Source organism: Aptenodytes forsteri, unplaced genomic scaffold (genome assembly GCF_000699145.1).
Source record: "Aptenodytes forsteri isolate BGI_AS27 unplaced genomic scaffold, ASM69914v1 Scaffold201, whole genome shotgun sequence".
Classification (NCBI taxonomy): Eukaryota; Metazoa; Chordata; class Aves; order Sphenisciformes; family Spheniscidae; genus Aptenodytes; species Aptenodytes forsteri.
In genome coordinates, this window is record NW_008796209.1 from 35,759 (window position 1) to 54,902 (window position 19,144).

Consider the following 19,144-nt stretch of genomic DNA (forward strand, 5'->3'; position numbering starts at 1 on the left):
GCATTTGAACAGGAGCAATGCAGAGAGGCTTGTGCCATGAAGAAAGTGCAGGGTGGAGGGTTTGTCTAGGAGAGAGCGAGCTGCTCCATTCAGGCAGAGAGAGAGAGACCACACGCACAATATGCCGCCTCTGCCAGGGGGCAGATGGGGGGATATGGGCATGAAACACGGTGGCAGAAAGAGCAGGTCAGAAGTATTGATCTTGGTGCAGAGAGCCTGCCCTGAAGGCGGCACCTTCAGGCAGCAGGGTTTGGGGGGAAGCTAGTCTGGCCTGAGATGCTGCTCCAAATCTTACAATTCCCACCTCCTGGGTTTAGCCATGTTCCCTGTCGGAGAACCAGGGTGGGACGTGCTGAAGATGGGAGCGGGAACGGCTGGACCAGATGTGGAACTGCTCAGAGGTCAGAGCTGGAAACCCCATTTCTGAGCACATCTTCCTTAAACCAAAATGCAGCATCCCATGCCCCTCCAGCCTTACTCCACCCTGCTCCCAGCTGCAAACAGCTTATGCCCAATTTCGTGTGCTAAAAATATCTTTCTGTGCGGTCAGCAAGTGCGCAGCCAGATGGGAGAGGGTTGCAGTCTGAGAGCGAAAGGGAGTGGGGGGTGTATTTGGGGTAGGTGTGGGCTGCAGCACAAGGCCAGACGGGCCTGGGCAGGCTGGGTCGGGGGCTGTGAGCTGGCTGGCACTGCAGAGGGACATGCGTCAAGGCGGCAGTGCCAGGGCAGAGAGTCTTGCTTGGCTTGGGTCCATGCTTCTGGGTAGAGGGGCATGGCAGGGGGGGCGTGCACAGATGGACTCAGAAAGCTGGGGAGATGCTCACAGTGTAGAGCAGGCAGCAGGTCCTGCTCCCTCCCCTGGAAGGAGGTTGCTGTAGCAGTCAGAGCAGAGGGAAAGGAGGCACGGTTATCCAGCCCCCAGGGCCTGCCACAGCTCTGCCCAGCACCCAGGAGTGCCCTCCTGGGACCTCTGCACCCTGCGGGGCTGTCCACTGTCACATCTCCGCTCTCAGCCCACCTGTCCTGGGGGAGGCCAGACTACAGGCAGACCAGGCAGCTCCATAAGCCGCCTTGGGAGCAGAGATGGCAGCCTTGGGTGGCCGGTGCCACAAGAGGGAATCCTTGCCCTGGCTGCTGCTGCCAACTGGGTGACAGCAAAGATGCCCCAATGCCACCCCTCTCCCAGGCCAGCACAGCTCCCTGCAGACCTCCCAGATGTTTTGCTGGGCCCAAGGCAGACTGTGATAACCCATCATGACCAGGCTGTCACCCTTGAAGGATGCCTCTGTACCCCAGAACTATTTGGGTTCCCCTTACCCTCCTTCTGCCCATAGGTCTGGGGTTCTCCCCCCAGATCTGCAGGAGATGTGCTGTAGGGGACTGGGACATCTGGGTTTTATTGTCACCTTGGGGAAGGGGCTGGAGGGTTCCTGAGCTCAGGGTGGCACAGTGCACTGGCCTTTGTCCCCCTGACGGCACTGCAAGATCCCTGTGTGGAAGAAGGTTCAGGGCTGGTGGGGTTGGCAAGGTTGCTGGAGGGGTGAGGAAGACCCTACAGCAGGACTTGGGGCTGGGCTCTAGCCAGGATCCTGGGGGCATTTTCCATCTCTCCCTGCCAGAAGAGCCTCTGGGCTCTGGCAGCGCAGGCTGCAGCCCTGACTGAGGCAGACGCTGTGTCCTGAAGAGGAAGCAGCAGCACGTGGGGAGCCAGCCCCCCAGATCACATGTGGTCATGCGCTGGTGCTGTGCAGGGAGCAGACCCCTGCCTGTCCATCCCAGGGCTGGATCTGACCGGGTTACCCTCCCCAGGCCTGATCCTGACCCACCACATCATGGTGGGTGGTGTGTCATCCCAGCGATGACATCCCAGCCTGGCCTCAGCCTACCCCCGTCGCCACGGCCGTATCGGATGATTTATAGGTATGCCCCACACTGGGCTCCCTCAAGGACAGGTATGGGGCAGGGATGGGGATAAGCCCCAAATGTATTTCTGTTATTTTTGAGGTCTGACACAGGAATAGACTTTACTGTAGGGGGATGTGGTTGATACGTTAACAGTGCTTTCCACAAAGCCTGATCCTCAAAAGCCACAGCTACTTCTCCTTTCCTTGTGGTTTCGTGGATGGTTTTGAGCCCTCAGTGTTCTTCCTTATCAGAAGTAAAACTGATTGCAAATTGCGGGTGATTTGGGTTTTTCTCTCTTCAGTCTGAAGGTCTGAGTCCTGTTAGTTCATTGACGATTGAACCGGACCTTCAGGAAACAGCCCATCAATCATGTATAGAATGATCAAATCAACTGCCTTGGGGCCTCAGCCCCATTGAGAGGAAGGTATGTGGCTGGCTGGCTTTATGACGTGCAAAGATGTACACATCCACTGTATGCTATAGCAGGAAATCTGTATTAGAAAGCATCTAAGATGTGTTGAGATGGCCCTGTGAGACTTAGTCCTGCTGCAAGGACTAGAGCAGTGTACGGAGAGTAGGCACAGCCCACACGTGATGTGCTCTTGGAAGCGCAGTGAATGGTCTCACGGAGCTGGAGCTCATCACCTCCCGTTGATCATGTCATGCCGAGTTTGGATTCATGAGTTGCTGCGTGACTTGACAGTCCCTCGGAAACCTTCTCTCATTTGAACTCTGCTATGTGGTTCCCAGTGAAGTAAGGCATCATCAATTGAACTAACCGCTCTAATGTTAGACTGTGTGAGAGCTAGGCATATGACAGAGTGTGCTGGCCTTCAGTATTTCTTCAGCATTTTTCTAGTGCATGCTATACACTAAGGCAACAAATCTCAAAAAATGATAAATTTCTAAGGAGGAAGAGGCCAAACACAGATTGCTAGGCGCCAGTGCATTTCAGGATAGGGGAAAAGAAAAGAAATACTCATATCAGCTGCAATAGGAAGCCTCTTGCACCAACATGTGCATTTTTGAAGCTTGGGTGTTTTCTGTCACTGTTTTTGCTTCTTTCATATGGCAAAGAGAGGCAGTGAGAGTGTCTACGTCTAACGCTGGGATTTTATGAGGACATTACCCAGTGAGTGCTGGCTGTGGCCGCTCTCCTGGGTGCTTGCACCTTTGCTGGCTGCACAGGGACAAAAAAAGCCTGGTTCCCAATGCCCAGGGAACTGCCAAGGAAACGGAGGACATGACTTAGTGCTGCTGCTCCTCTTGCTGCAAGCTTGCTAGAAGACTTTGCCACATTAATCTCACAACAGCTGTATGTGAGACAGCTGGACTTGATGTACTGATGTTACTGAATGGATCTTAGGAGAGACCTAGCTTCCAGAAACCCCTCAGTGTTGGTGCTCTACTGGGGTAATGCAGGCAGATACAAAAAGCACTGTCCTGCGGTACTGAGGGTGGTGGTTCCTGGGAAAGGATCTGCCATGGAGCTCTGGGCCAACTGGTCCCAGCCAGGTGGTGAAGAGCACCTTGGGTGACAGCACCTGTTCCCAAAACACTGATTGTATTGGACCATAGAGCAATCATGCTCCTCTGTCCAGGGAAACAGAGAGAGAGAGGCTGTATAAACCGCAGAGTTGAAAGAGGAGCTGCCCAGGAGAGCTGCAACAGCACAGGGAGGCAGGACTCGTGGAAGCTTGAAGCCGTGCAACAGTGTGTGAGCTGGAAAGGGGCTCAGAGAAGAGCTTGGTGGTGGCGTCTTCAGGGACAGAAGCCTGGGGGAGCGTAAGCGAGGCAGCTTGGGGTTATGGCTCAAAACGAGGAGTGCCCAGGGAATTCCCTCCCATACCCAAAGACCCTGCCTGACCTAGCCAGGGACAGGAATAAGCCTTCTCCATCCAGCTCCAGGAAGACCCTCTTACTCCCAGTACCGTGTGCACTGTCCATGTCAAGGCGCTTCACATCCTAGAAGGCACTGAGAAAGTGGAGCTCAGAGCAGGATAGCAGGAAAGGTTTGGAGGAGAAGGGAAATGAGCCACGTCTGTCTGGTTCAGGAGCTTGTCAGATCTGGAAGGTCTATTGGTGGGGTTCAACAGCAGGATTGCTGCAGCTGGGTCAGTTCAAGGTAATAAGTAGAGAGATTTCAAGGCAAAAGTGATGCATGATGAGAGCACCCTGGGGTGGGCTTGGGCAGGTGAAGCAGGGGTGTTTTCCTCAATATCCACCACTGGATGTGGAGGGCGAGAGGAGTGAGGCAGACCTGAGAAGGTTTTGGAGGTGTTTGTGGAAGCAGGGCTACGGGGGCCTGAGGTAGCCGGCGAAAAGGCTGGATGGAGGCACCCAGGAGACCCCATCAAGCCTGGACCTGCTGCTTGCGGGCAGATGGGCGAGGAGCAGCCCTGTGGCCGGTGGGATGCTCTCTTTCCAAAGAGGAAGCTTTTTGCACCACATGTGATTTCCCTGTGTGGCTGTTTCATTTCTGTGTCTGCACCTCTCCTGCGCTGGGCTACACAGATACCTTTCCGGAGCGGCTCAGACTGAGTCCTGCCCGGGGACTTTGTGCCAGCATGGCCCTGCGAGGGCTGGCTCTGGCCTTTCTCCTGGTCCTTGCCCCTCTGCTGCTTGCACGGGGACAGACGGACCCAGGTCCCAAGAGGCAGGGGGGAGCCAAGGAAGCAGGTAAGAGTGGGCTGCGCCTCTCTCTTACAGAAAAGGTTTTGCTGCTCCTCTGCCTGCGTATTTGCTACGTAGCTTTACCCCGTTCAGCCCACAGCGGCTGTGTTGGGGAGGGCTGAAGCTGGCGTCTGCATCCGTCATGAGACACTCAGGCTGCCGTCGGGTTGTGGTGGGGTGAAGCTCTGTTTGGGGATGGAGGGCAGCAAACCTCGGTGTGCTGGGAAAGCCTCCATGAGCGTGGGAGCTACAATATGCCTCTGGGGAGTGGGCAGTGTCCCTGGGAGCAGGAGGTGGCTAGTTCTCATCGCACAGTGGGCAGACAAAGCCGGGGTACGTGGCCTTCCTGGGGCAATCAGAGCAGCATCCCTAGTGTTCAGAAAGACGTGGGGAGCTGTGAGATGAATCCCTGTGTTAGCTGGGACGCCTGCTCTCTCCCGTAGTTGCTGGGTTTGGGGGAGATGTAGTTCAGCGGGACTGTTCTTTAACAGCGTTGTTCTGTTCCTTCCCTGTGCCAGGAGGGCTGGGGCACCTCCTGGGTCTCTGCTGGGCTCTTCCTATGGAGAATGTGGGCTTTCCTGCGGAGGCTGTGCGCTGTGCCCTGGAGTTGCCGGTACCCGTCGAGGTGCCCATGGGGCACAGCAGGAGCGGCTGCTCTTTGCAGTAGGGTCTAGGGGGCCTGAGGTGTGAATCACTCTCTCTGCAGGGAAATGGGAGCAGAAGTGGCTTGCCAAGTCATCGGATGGCTCATGAGTCATGTTTCCCATCGCTGGTGGCTGGAGGGATGCTGCCCTTCCAACAACAGGCAGCCCTCAGCTATGCAGGGCAGGATGGAGCCTCGACTCAGCAGCAGCTCCTGCCCCTCTCTCCCGTTCTGCACAGCCCATCCCTGAGAAGCCCTGTCGATAGTCACGGCTCTCCCCTCCTTGGCCTGAGGGGGGCTGTGATGGGCTCTGAGTGGCTGGGGGAGATTTCCTGGGTCTGTGTCTGCAGAAGAGGTGTGGGGCACCAAACTGAGGTTCTGGCCATTATCCTCTACCACGCTGCTGGCATCTGCAGCACTGAAGGAGGCCGTTGGAGTCTGGATTATGGGTAGCCCAGCAGAGCTGCAGGCAGGGGTAGAGCTTGCCTCCACCTGCACCGAGAGGAAAGCCCTGGTGCCATGCCAAGCCCCCACAAGGGCTTTTGCGGCAGCCGGTGCTCTTCAAGTGTCATCAAGGAGTCATGTCTGCCATAGACGTGTGCTTTTTTCACTTTCTCTTCATGTCCTGTGTCCTTGCTGTTCAGGGATAGCCATCAACGTCTGAATGACCCACATGCATTTTCTAGACCTGACCTAGACATCAAAGGCTTGCGTTACTTGCTGACAGTGCCTATGGCCCAGTTTTGCTGACCTTCCTCTCCCCACTGAGGTCTGCGGGAGACAGCCTCATGCTCCCATTGCTCCCACTTGCTACGTCCCCTCTTGTGCCTTGGCCTTGCCAGCTGTTTCCTCACTGGCTCTTCTTGTTGACTCCTACTCCCTTAGGAGTGTAACCTGCTTGTCACTGTGTCCTCTTGCATTGCAGGTCATTGTCAGCCTCCTGACTGAGCCGGGCTGTGCTCTTACTGCATCCCCCGTCCTCCTTCTATGTAAGGGTGTTTCTGCCTAGCCTTTCTGATGTAGAGCATCTCGGGGACAGCCAGCCTTTGGGACCTGTTTCCTGACAAGTACCAACAGGAAAAAAACATTCCTCCCCACAGGTGGAAACCTGCTCTTTGAAGTGTGGTTCATTTTCCCGCAGCAGAGGGATTTCCTCCCCGCTGGCTGGTGTCCCTGGTCAAACGCTTGGTGCTGGGTGGGTAGCCTGGACCCTGCTGGGGTGGGAAGGATCCTGGATGTCACCCTGGGGCAGGAGTGTGAGGGCGTGTGCGCTGCTTCAGGGGGGTTTAATGATGGGAGGGGGCAAGGTGCATGCCAGGGATGCATAACCGGGCTCGGACCGAGTCAAGGGTTTCAGGTCTGTCAAGGCTTTTGGCTGTCACGGGGAAGTGTGTGCTCTGAGGGCACTGGGACGGATCCAGCGGCGGGGGAAGCAGTTTCCTGTCTGGCCAACACCGGTGGTCTCAAAGGATGGGGGGTGGTGGCCACCACTGTCCTTTGCAGCGGAGGGCCAGGGTGCAGGGTTGAGATGATGGCTGCTAGCAGATAAGGGAAGTGTGGTGATGCCCCTGTTGCAGCGTAAGGGAGTGCAGCCCCACGAGTGCTGGCTGGCAGGAAGCGGGCAGTTGTAGAGATGCGTGTGGCTGAAGAGAGGTGTTTCATCCTAATTTAGGGGAGGCCACCTCCTACCCAATGCCTCGTCATGGGCTCAGTTTGCACTGGGTGAGCAAGTCTGGGTGACACGCCTGCCAGGGCAGGGCAAGGCAGGCTCCTTTTGGGTGAAGTGCACAGGAAAGGCTGGGTGCCTGGAGTGGGGTGTGAGCTTTGTGGTCAGTGCTGTGAACGCAGATGCGGAGGTCTGAGGGCAGGCTGTTGGTGCTGGCAGCTGCCTCGTGGGGCCAAGTTGGGAGGGTGTGCAATGGCAGCAGAGGCCCACTGGGTGTGTTGCGCTGCCACAGCCCCTGTCTTTGTGGGAGAGAGCGCAGGAGAGAGCAGCATCCACTGGGCTGCTGGCTCCCGCTGGCTGGGACCCCTCTGCAGCGCGTGGGTGGGCAGGAGGGCCTGCGGGTAACCCTCCTGCACTGCACCTGAGGGTGCAAGGAGGGTTAATGCACCTGGGGTCTGGGGCCTCATCCGGGGAGGTGCTCATCTCTGCCGCCCCTCTCAAGTGAGGGGGACCAGCACCCCTCAGGACGGGGCCTCGTCACCCCCGAGGACGCTGCCGGAGCCCAGTGATCCTCAGGGCTCTCCCTCGTGGCCTTTGCACACAGGAAGATGTAACGCTCCCTCCGACTGGGACCCCAAGCTGCAGTTTAGCCCGAACCAGAGCAGCTATGCCTTGAACGATTTGGTGCAGCTGAGCTGTGCTGGGAAGCATGTGCTGTAGCTGGAGGGGTTCAGCCTGAGGCTTTGGCACTTTGCGCTGCTTCAGAGCCCCATGTGTCCCTGGGAAGCGTCTCTGGGGTTTGGGTGAGCTCTGGTGGGGGAGGCTCTCCCTGCTGCACTGCTCAGCTGGGCATGAGAGGGGCCAGGAAAATGGGGTCTCAAGCACCCCATGGGTGGGTGGAACCCAGGGGAGGCTTGGGAGTCCTGGAGAGAGGGTGATGAAAAGCCCTGTGCCCCTGAACAGTGCCTGGGCACACGGTGGGAGTAGAGGGACTCTTGTGTGTGTCAGGGTGAGTGGTCAGAGTCATGGGGAGGAGAGAGCTGTCCCAAACTTCCTCTTCTGCAAGCTAAATAAGCCATATTCCCTCAGCCTCTCCTTGTATCCCTATCCTGTTAGGATAGAAACCTCATCTTTTCAGCAGTTTTGGGACTCACAGATACCCTGGCAAAGTCAGGGATGGGCCTTGTCAGAGCCACCAGTTGTGCCTGGTGACTGCAGGGTTCCCTGACATCCTTTACAAGGGTCAGCTCTAGCTGAGCTTGGGCTTTCCTAGCTCCATCTCTGCATGCACAGGCAGTGCTTCTCTTATTCCTCTGCAGCCTCTCCTTCCACCTCCTATGTAGTGCCTCTTGTGCTGCAGCTCAGTTCCCGCTTTAGCCAAGCTGGTCCCTGAGCAGTTTAAAACAGACTTTGTCCATTTTCTCCCCTGGGGAGGTGGACACACTTGCAGCATGGTGTCACCCTTACTCGGTCTCTCTCCTGGTCCTGATTCATAGGCTCCAAAGAGGCCCTCGCCTGCTGCCTGTTCCACAGAAAAGCTCTAAACAAACAAGCCAGCTCCAACCACTAGCATGCCACTGCCCTGCCAGGGTGATGTATTGGAGCTGCAGACTCACAGTAGTCCCCTTCCCAGCATGCTGACGCCTGCCCCGCCTCTGCCAGCATCCCAGTGAGACACAGACTCCACTTTGCCACAGAGCAGAGCAGAGGATATATGGATGCAACGAAGAGCTTGCAAAGAGCTCTTGCCCTGCCCTCCAATGCCTGACCAGTCCCTGTCCCCGAGAAGGACTCTCACACTTTGACCCTGATAGGAAAGTGCCCAAAACCCCAGTGGGATAAAAGAGTCCAGTTTGCACCGAGCAAAAAAAACAACCAAATGACTGAATGAAGAACTCCTGCTGACCTGCCCCAGAGATCTCAAGCCATCCTTCCCCAAGGTCAAATGTGCAAGGGAATTGCTACCAGTGAGTTCTGGAAAACCAGCCTACAGAGATGCCTGGTGGGGCAGGAGCAGCACAGGTGCCTGGACGATCATTGAGAGGGCCGTAGAGTGTAGTGGTAAGTGAGGCAGCAGCAGCTCTCCCATGTCCCCTCTCTACCTTCACCCTCGATAGCCGGCTGTGACGTTGCCCAGCTGAGCTGCAGGCACGCCACAGTCCCTCCTTGGTGCTGTGTTGCCCGTGCAAACTGTTAAAGAGGACAGCCCAGGCAGGAGGCAAGAGACAAGATAGTGCCAGCCGAGCAAGCTGGCAACTCCTGCAGTGGTTCCTGAGCAGTACAGAGGGAGAGCCCCCTCCCAACAAGCCTTGCTGAGGGGTCATGTCCTGGCAGATGGACGTGTCACCTTCCCTCTCCCTTCAGGGGCTGGAGGGATTGCTGGGGATTGCTGATACCCCACCAGCTATCCCTGCCCAACCTTGTCACCTCCCAGTCCAACTAACAGCCACTTTCACCTCTGCCAGAAACGTGCCAAAGGCCCCGGTGGGACTCAAGACTCTGGCTGGCACCAGACCAGGAGAATTACAAGAAGAACGAAGAAGTGATGCTGAGCTGCCCTGAGGGTTTCCAGCCGTCCTTCACCAAAATCAAATGTTCGAGTGAAGTCCAGCCCATCAGTCATGGGAAACCTGTATACAGAGAAGTTTGGCATGGAAGGGACAGCAGAGGTGGCTGGATCCGCATTCGGTCCAACGTGGAGTGCGTTGGTAAGGGAGGCATCAGGACCTGTCCTGGCTGCCCTGCTCTGCCCCAAACTGAATGATTGGTGATACCCCACCTCCCACCCCTGACTCAGCTTGTCACCTCCCAGCCCAACTAACAGCCACTTTCACCTCTGCCAGAAACCGGCCACAGGACACGTTCCTGAGCAGGGGAAGGCAGGCTGTGCCTGCGCAGGAGGTTTCAGTGCACAGGAGGTTTGGGGCTCTCTGCCTGCCTGGGGAAATGGTAGGTGCTGCTGAAGGCCGTGTCGAGGCAGCCCCTGAGCCTGCCCTGTGTTTGTCCCGGGGCTCCAGGGGAGCCTCTGCGGGGAGGGGTCTGGTGCCAGCCTCAGTCCCTGAGGGTCCTGGCAGGAGGGGACTGTGGGATCAGGGTGGGGGGCAGTGACCAGAGGTGCCCAGGCCAGGCCAGGGCAGAGTGCTGGGTGTGCAGGGCTCCAGCCTGCTATTCACGGCTGGGTGGGAGGTTGATGGTGGAGGTGTGTGTGTGCCATGGGTCTCCCTGAGGGCTTCTGGAAACAGCATGTGCACAAGGGAGAGAAGCTCCAGCGCTGGGTGTGGCACAGCGATGTGTAGTGGAGCTTGTGTTGGTGTGGGAAGCCCTGTACAACATGCTGAAGGTCAGGAATGAGCTGTCCTCTGGTGCTGCCCGACTCTCTGCATGCCCCGTGACCCCTCTGGCTGGGCCACAGCGAGAGGGCTTGGGGCTGGTTCCCTGAAGGCAGCTGTGAGCTCGGGGAGCGTGGGGACATGGGTGGTAGGGGAAAGGGATGCTTCTCCTGTGGATCCTTGAGCAGGGCCTGTGGGGGCAGCTCCACACATGGCCCGGGCTTTCAGGGTGTCCTGTACAGTCCCCTTGTAGACTTAAAGTTGCATGTTACCAGGCTCAACTGAGGGGGCTGTGAGGCCCCAGAGCCAAATTCTGAGCTTTCCATCCCTATGCAGCTTTGAGTGTTGCACGGTGCCTCTGGTCCCTGGAGCTACAGCTCCTCCTGGCTTTTCCTGGGAGGCCTGGGGGGAGCAGCACGGGGCCCTTCTTGTCCTCAGCCCCTTGCTGAGGACGTGGTATGGGAGGGCTGCTCTATATGGTGTCCTGCAGCTCCATCCCTCGCCCTACCATGCCAGGGAAGGGGATCCCCTGCTCCATCCCCTGGCATGCCCTGCGGGGCCAACCTCTGCCCTGCTAACTCCTTCCCATCTTGTTGGTGCAGAGAAATGTGAGAAGCCCCAGTGGGACCCTAGGTTTATCTTTGACCAAGAACGGTGGACCTTCAACCCAAATGAAGTGGTAAAGATGAGATGCCCTGAGGGACACTGGCCTCCCCCCATGGAGATCAAATGCGTGAAGCTGAACCCAAGGGAAGGCTCCACGATTCCTCGCAGCGGCTGGGTTGTGAGGAACAGCACAGGCCGCTGGCACCCTATGGAGGGGAACCTGACCTGTGTGGGTAAGTGATTGAACCAGCCACTCTCCCAGTGCTCTCAGTCCATTCTCCCCAGGCAGGGAGAGCAGTGCTGCCTGTGTCCCACAGCGTTAGTGCCCCGTGCTCGGGGTGGTCAGGGCATGGCGTGGGCATTCACTCCAGAGAAAACTGCTGCTGATGCATGCCAGGTTTGACTCCGTGCTGTCGGCAGCTGGGGCACCCTGCACAGTGCCGAGGGGGACAAGTCCTCACCACTGTGCATAGGGTGCCAGGCAGCGTGCCCAGACCAGTCAGATGGGTCTGCCTGGAGAAGAGCACGAGAGTCCAGGGGCAGGAGGGCAGGCCCCTGGTCTGGCTGCTGGGTTTGTTGGCTAAGTCATTGCTGGTATGAAAGGGATCAGTCACTGGATCAGTGGCTAGCCCCAGGGTTGGCAGCTACAGAGAGGCCACAAGTGCTTGTTCTTACCCTCCCACAGTCACTGCAGCACCCAGAGTACCCCTGGGAATAGTTGAGGGCCAGAGGAAGGTGCAGGCAGTGCCTGAGTGTAGTGTGGGAGAAGGCGGGATGGTCTTGTCCACACTGTGCTGGGGACAGGCTAGCGAGGGAACAGTGGGGATGGTGGAGGTTGGCTGCAAGGCTGGGAGGGGAAGGGAAGGAAGTGACCCTCTTGCAATGTTTCCTTCGCAGATATCCTCCAGGTTGTCTCCGAGACCTTGGAGATTTCCAGCACCAGCATCAAACTGAACTGGACCTGCAGGCTCCCTGAAGTCTGCCAACACATTTGGGCCAGGTGCCGGCTGGAAGAGCATTCCTCCCCTCCCTGTGAGGCTGAGGAGGTGAAGGGAGAGGAGAGACTACATGGCCGGAAGGGAACATTCACCTGTCCCCCTCTGCAGCCCTTCACTGTCTACAGTGTCACCATCTCCCTGCCGCCCAGCACGATCCTGTACACACGGCTCCTCAGGACAAAGGAAACGGGTATGTTTACAATGAAATGTAAGATGCCCTTCGCCTGGCAGCTCGGCCTGAACATCCGCTCCCTGCAGTGATGGTCCTGGGATTGTGGCTGTTTGGAGTCTGTGGAGCTCTGGGAAAGGGGCTGTGCAGGGCCCTGGAGCATGGCACGTCCCCTCCTCACTCTCCCCTTCCTTACCACACCGTTGCTGCTGCTGCGGCACATGAAGCCTTTGTGAGGCACAAATCCTCACTGGCCTCATGTGTGACCCCGTCCTCCTGTGCTTCCAGTGCCGGACAAACCAGAGAAGCTGTGGCTGGATCCCAGCACGGGGTCCCTCCGGTGGAAGGCGCTGCCCTCCTGCAAAGGGGAGATTATCGGATACCAGGTACCAGGGGACCACGGACTCCCCGTGATCCCCCTCACCTTGCCAGGCGCCTCCCTGCCTGGAGCTCTGTGCAGGCAGCCTGGGGAGAGGTGTGAGCCCTCCTCAGCCAGGGCCCACCAGCTCTACACTGCTGGTGTTTCTGGTGTGGTCAGCTCCCCTCCTGTCCTCAGCCAGCAGTATCAGCCCCTCTCTGCAGAGCTGCCCTGAGCAGGAGTGGGAGGTCGGTGCTGCTCCCCACCAGCTCTGTGTCCTTCCTCTAGCTGAACATCACGGCCAGGAGAGCGCATGATGGCAGCTTCCTTGAATTCAAGCAGGTATTGGTGAACCAGTCTGTCACTCAGTACATGCCATCTCATCAGATGCCTGGAAGCAAATACACGGTGACAGTGCAGGGCCTCACGGCGGCTGGTGCTGGGGCTGCGTCACTGCTGGAATTTCGAAGCTACGTCTCGGGTAATGGTTGTTCTGCCCTGGGTCTGGCTGAGGTGGCCTCCCTGGGAGCGAGCGCTGAGCCTGGAACAGCTTCCAGAGCTGTGTGTGTACCCATGCCATCCCCACCAAGACAGATGCAGGGAGCGTGGTCACCCTGAGAGCCCGCCTCAGCAGTGGGCCACAGGGCTGGGTGAGTCCTGCTTCGAGGGCGTGCATCGCCTGGTCCCCAGAGCAGCTGCATCGCTTCAGCCCCTCTTTGTGCATGCGAGAGCAGAGCTGGCCCCTCTAGTCTTCCACTGGAGACGATGATACCCACCCCTGCATTCGGGTGCATGGGGGCTCAAGGTCAGACAGTGCTGGGTCTGTGTGTCCTCTTGCTGTGCACAGGCTGGTTGAGCGGGCTTCCCGACCCTCCAGTTGTGTATGGCAGATGGGACAAGTCCCCGTGCTCCAGAGCCTCCCTCTGCCCTGCCCTGCCCAGCATATGTGAGGGCAAGGGGAGGCTGTGCCTTGCTGCCTGTCCCTGCAGCAGCCAGGACAGCCAAGCCTGGACACACATGTCTACACACATGCACACACCCAATGCCAAGGTCGGGGCCATCGCTGGCACATGGTCCAGGCTGTGGCACCCACTTCTGGCTGCTTGTTAGTTGTAGGACAGCCTCTGGGCCCGTGGCCTGGGTTGGCAGTCATGGTGGTGCTTGTGGTGCTGGTGGTGCTGGTCCTCCTGTCTGCAGGGATCCTGTGCTTTGTGCTGTCCAGGTGAGTAGGCAGGAGACTTGGAGTTGCTGCTCTGCCCCAGGCCACGCTGTGCTGTGGGGTTGGAGAAGGGTTTCCTCCAGCTGCTCCCACCCTTCGGGTACAGAGGATGCAGCTGGCTGGTCCTACCATAGCTCGGCTGTAGGGCTCCTGTCTGGGGCTCATGAGCATTTTCCTCAGGGCTGGGCAGGGACCGTGTGTGCTAAGAGACGCCCTCCCTTGCTGCTGTTGCTGCTACCACTGCTGCTGTCCCCCAGGGTGTTGATGGGCAATGCCTGCAAGCTCGTGAGAGGCCCAGAGGGAGGGTGTGCAGAGCCGTCCGTGCCTCTGCTGCTGGGTTCAGCAGGGCCCTGGGGCACGTCAGCCTCTCCCCTGACTCAGGACTGCCCTTTGTTTTCCCAGGAGAAGGAAGGCCTTACCCAGCAAAGCCAAGGAGGACCATTACACAGGTAGGGTCCCCATCACAGAGACGGCTGTAGGGCTGGGGTTAGAGCTGGGAGGGGAGCAAGTCTATTCCAGGAGAGCCTGTTGCCATCCTGTGGTGGCTGCAGGCAGCCCAGCTGGCTCTGGCTGACCTGCCAGAGCAGTGTGTCCCACATGTGCTATCCCCAGCCGAGAGCCTCCTCCCACTGCCTCCTCCAGCAGCTTCTGGCCGGGGTCCCCTCACCGTGCCAGTGAGGGTTGGGAGCTGCCCCTCATGCTCACCCTGCCCGGGGGAGGCAGGGCCTCTGCCCAGCCCTGCTGCCCTGCCGGTGTGTGTCCCAGGGTGCCCTGCAGCCCCCAGTGCTGCTGTCTGCCTGGGTCTGCCCTGCTCCTTCTCCCACAGTCCCTGGGTCCTTCAAGCTGTTTCTGTCATTCCCCTAGAGCTCCAGCCCTATGAGAACTCGGATAATTACTGCGTGATCAAGGAGACTTTTCTGGCAGATGAGGCTGCAGGTAGGAGATGGATTGCCCTGCCTGTGTTCCCACAGCTGGCAGAGAGAGGGTGGAGAGTGGCAGCTGTGATGGCGTGAGCTCTGCACGCTGCCAAGGGCACGCAGCAGCCTCTGCCCTGGGTGCCCTTGGTCTCTGCAGGTAAAGGTGGCCAGGCTGGAGAGCTGTTGCCCCAGCCCCTGCCTGTCCTGGAGTCCTCAGGAGACAGTCAGAGCAGTGAGGGAGAGGAGAAGATGGGGTGGACGTCCGAGGCTCAGTGCTGATGGCAATTCCCGGAGCCCCTTCTCGAGGCTTGGTCCTCCACCACTGGAAGCAGGACTTCATATAGCTTGTGCTGGGTTACTGCTCCCCCTCAAATTTGCTCCCTCATCAAGCTCCAGCATCCTCTGTCACAGAGCAGGAGCAGCCCAAGGCCTGGGACGACCTGCTGGACGTGTTCTGGTAGTCCTCCAGTGCTGTGGCAAAGCCGTCTCACCCGCGTCCTGGTGCCTGCAACTGTCCTCTGAGACCGAAGCAGCACACAGGTTCCCTCTTTCCCTGCTCCGTATCCCCATATCCACCTAGACCCCGGCCTCTGCTTGAGTTTGGCCCAACCGCGCTGCCCTGGCAGCTGTGCTGCTGTGTCCAACCAACCAATAAACTGTTCTGGTTTGCAGGGGCTTCCTGCCCCACGACAGCTCCCACCTTGTTGTGGTTCCTCCCTGTTTTGTGCGTGAAAGCCCCGTCCCTATAGATCTTCATGGAGGAGCTTGGACTAGGCTTTTCCAGCCCCCGGCAGCCCTGAGGAAGCACACCTGAGAAGCTGCGTGCTCCCAGTGCAACGCTTCAGGTTCCTACTTTCTCTCCTGCCCATCCTACAGGTAGCACGGTCTCTCTCAACTAGGCCTAGCTGTGCCTCTGTGTTGGTCTGTGACCTGCTCTGTGGGTGTTGGTGCTCGTCTCCCATTTTGTGAGGTGCAGTTGGACCTGGCCCTCTTGGAAAATCCCCATCCTGCAGCCTTTGGGATCTGCTTAATCTCGGCTGCTGCTGCTGCCCCGGTGCAGCCTCCAGCAGCCACTGCCTCTCCCGCGCTGTGGGATGCCGGTGCCCGGTGCAGCCGGGAGGTTGAGGGGCAGCCCGAAGGCTCTCCTTAGTGAGGAGCACGCTGCTGGAAGATAGGGCAATCGGCCACTCTCTTCTCCAGCTCTTTTTTTAGCTTGGGATGAGCTGCATGTGCAAGTAAAGACATGTTTTGATAGTCCTTCATATGAGCTGTCTGACCATCATTGTGGTACCTGCAACTGGCCCCTAGGACCAAAGCATCTCCTTCACATGGGTTCTCATTGGTGTGACCTGCATGCCTGATGGAGCTGCTCTGGATGGCTATTGGGCAGAGAGGGGAGGAGCGAGCTTAGTAGCATGTGGCTACTGCTGGTTGAGAAAGGGGAATGTGCAGGGTTGGGATATGGGAGGGTTGGTTTGTGCTCCTGCTACCTCCTGGGTTGCCCTGCTCCCCACTCCCTATCCCCATATCCAGTCAGAGCCTGGGCTATCAGCATCGTGACTCTGCCTGGTGTGTCTGGACAACCAATAAAGGCTCGTGGTTTGGAGGGGGCCTCCTGCCCCCCCCCAGCTCCTGTCTGTTCCCCTCATTGCCCTTGTGGGGTCGTGTTCCCTGTGGGGTGCTGAGCTAACTGCACCTTGTTGAGGGGAGGCCATGAGCAGGCCTGCTGTGGCCTGGAGCTGTGGCTGACAGCCTCCCCAAACCTCCGTGGCTGTGCTGGGCAGCTCTGACGTGCATTTGGATGGGGTGTGTGTTGGGAACCAGTGAGTGGTGGTGCTCCCCTCAATACGTCCTGGGCAGGAGCGTGTCTTGTGCATGTGCTGCGGGCAAAGCTGAGGGACAAGCATGGTCTTTGCTCCTCCGCAGCCCCTGTGTCTGATCACCCAGTCCTCTGGGATCTGAGACATCTCAGATGGGCCCATGGGAGGTTCTGGAGGAAGAGAAAAGCAGGAGCTGCTGAGAAGCAAGGCGGGGGGTTTAGTAGCTCTGAGGGTTTCCTCAGGCACTCAGCTGGCACTAGAGAGCAGGGTGGTCTGCACACCTGGGGACAGAGGAGAGTGTTGCCAGGCTGAGGGGGAGGATGAGGAGGCAGCTGGGGATGGAGGAGCAGGGAAGGATGAGAGAGGGTGTGGGCTGAGTTTGTCTTTCAGAAGGGCCAAGGACTGTTTCAGGCCTTGAGGTACTCCTTGCAGGTCACGTCCCCATTCCTATCCCTGCTCCTTGCTAGCTCTTTATGTGATTTCTCAAAGGTCCTCCATCTCCTGTGATCATTGAGGGGAAGTGCAGTGACTCATCACAACTCTAAAACCCATGCAGTGACATTGGGAAGCACATGGATATTGCCTCAGAAATAGGAGCAGTGCTTCTTGAATGCACTCTGGTAACTAGGAGGGTTTTGGGGGGAAACTCTGGGATCCTGGGGACAGGGGTTCTTCTGTTGAGTACCAGAGCTTGGATGCCCCTGGGGAAAAAAGGCAGCAAAAGGCAGCAGCACTGACAGTGATGGGAGGTTCCCTCCCCAAAGAGGAAGCCTCCTGTATCTCATGAGATTTCCCCACATCTGTTTCCTTCCTGTGGTTGCAAGTCTTGCAGTCAGTTACAGATGCCTGGGCTCAGAAGCAGCAAGCGGGTCTGAGATTTCAGTCCTGCCTGGGGACTTCATGTTAGCATGGCCCTGCAGTTGCAGGCTCTGAGCTTTCTCCTGGTGTTTGTATCCCTGCTGGCAGCGCAGGGCCAGGAAGAACCCGATCCCAAGGTCCAAGGAGAGTCCTGGGAAACAGGTAAGAAATGGTTCCTCCTCTCCCCTCAAGAGAAGATTTTGCTGCTCCTCCCCCTGCAAGCTTGATACGCAAATTTACAGCATGCAGCCATGGCGGACCCCTGAGGGCTGTGTCAGCTGGGGCACTTGCTGTCTCATGGAGACCCTGGGGGGCAGGAGCTACTGTGGGGGTGCACTGGGGGTGCTGTGGGAAGGACAGGATTGGGCTGGATGGTTGGGGATGGGTCATGCCCTGCACTGAGCCAGTTTGCCAATCGTTCCCTGGAGGCTGCAGGCATGAATCAGGCATGAATTCATGCACCATGGATCAGGGGAAGGGTCTTCATGGGGCAGGGCTACCACTTTTTGTACACATCCTGTCCCCAGGTGTGCCCGAGGGACACTGTGCCTGCTGAGAGCAGAGCAAAAGGGAACTTGCTGCCGCATTGCCAGCTGGATGGGCCTGGGCGTGGTGAGCGGCTGGGTGCCTGTGCATGGGGTAGGTGGTGGCTGTGTGTCAGTGGGACACAGCTGCTGGCTGCGGTGCTCAGCTGGGCATCTCTTGCCTTCTGTAATCAGGGCTGTTTGAGAGCAAAGCCTGACCGTAAGTGGCTTGTTCACCAGCGTGTCTGTACTTCTTCATGGCTGTTCAGAAGATGATCTGAACCTTGTGAGATCCCTTCTCTGCCCCTTTGGCAGAAGAAAGTTTGTATTTTAAGCACTTTGAGGCCTCCCAGAGCCCCTTGCAGAGGCTGGAACAGGGAAGTGCTCCTTCCCAGGTGCCAGCATCCCTGCCTGTGGGAATCATTGCCAGAAAGCCTCCCCCCGCAGCACTCAGCAAACTGCTGGGACAGGCTGTGCCTACTCAGCCCAGAGGATGGTGAATGTGGTGAGGAGGGGATGTGGAGGAGGGAGCAGGGCTTGTGGCAGGGAAAAGGGGCAGGGGCTGTGGTAAAGCGGGGGACGTGACTGGAGATGGCATTGCTCATCCCCATGTCCTACTGCACGGTGGTGTGGGGAAGGAGAGTTGCAGAGGGACTGACTGAACCAGCACAGGGACGCCAGAAGTGTAACAGGGGCATCTCTGATCCATGTGGGAGGGATAAGCCATGCCTGGAGAGACATGCACCCCAGCAGGGCTGGTGGTGCCATGGCCCATCAAGGGCAGCCTGAGCTGGGGGGGGTGACATGTTTGAAGGAGTGGCTGGAGGGGGGCTCCTAGTGCAGGGGTGATTGTCCTGGGAAACTCCCTGCTGTGGGCTGTGGAGGCGGGAATATAGTGTCCCTGGACACAAGGGTGGATGGGGGAGGTTCATGGATGAGTGATCATTCATGCTTCGGGTACACAAGGCAAGCCCCCTCCCAACAAGCCTTGCCTGTGGGTCACATCCTGGCAGATGGACATGTCACCTTCCCTCTCCCTCCAGGGGCTGGAGGGATTGCTGGGATTTCTCTCCCACCACCCACCCCTGCCCCACCTCATCACCTCAAACCCCAACTAACAGCCATGTTCAACTCTGCCAGAAACGTGCCAAAGGCCCCGGTGGGACTCAAGACTCCGGCTGGCACCAGACCAGGAGAATTACAAGAAAAACGAAGAAGTGATGCTGAGCTGCCCTGAGGGTTTCCAGCCGTCCTTCACCCACGTCAAATGTTTGGGGGAAGTCCAGCCCACAGGCAACAGGAAACCTGTATACAGAGACCCATGGTTGGGAAGGGACAGCAAAGGTGCCTGGATCCGCATTCGGTCCAACGTGGAGTGCGTTGGTAAGGGAGGCATCAGGATCTGTCCTGGCTGCCCCGCTTTGCCCTTCCTGAGCAGGGGAAGGCAGGCTGTGCCTGC

General features: G+C 58.1%; 2 protein-coding genes across 2 annotated transcripts in view; both read left to right on the forward strand.

Moving 5' to 3' along the window:
• Positions 1-4,472: 4,472 nt before the first annotated feature.
• On the forward strand, positions 4,473-14,944 carry LOC103906355. Its single transcript, XM_009288248.1, has 9 exons — positions 4,473-4,584; positions 9,353-9,595; positions 11,720-12,010; positions 12,278-12,375; positions 12,636-12,828; positions 13,464-13,569; positions 13,969-14,015; positions 14,431-14,502; positions 14,874-14,944. Exons 1-9 carry the CDS (start codon positions 4,473-4,475, stop codon positions 14,942-14,944), a joined length of 1,233 nt encoding a protein of 410 aa, XP_009286523.1.
• A 2,267-nt stretch (positions 14,945-17,211) lies between these two features.
• The window catches only part of LOC103906356, a 12,735-nt gene continuing 10,802 nt past the window's right edge, over positions 17,212-19,144 (forward strand). Inside the window, 2 exon segments of the mRNA XM_009288249.1 lie at positions 17,212-17,323; positions 18,826-19,068. Of these exon segments, the coding sequence (XP_009286524.1) occupies positions 17,212-17,323; positions 18,826-19,068 (355 nt within the window).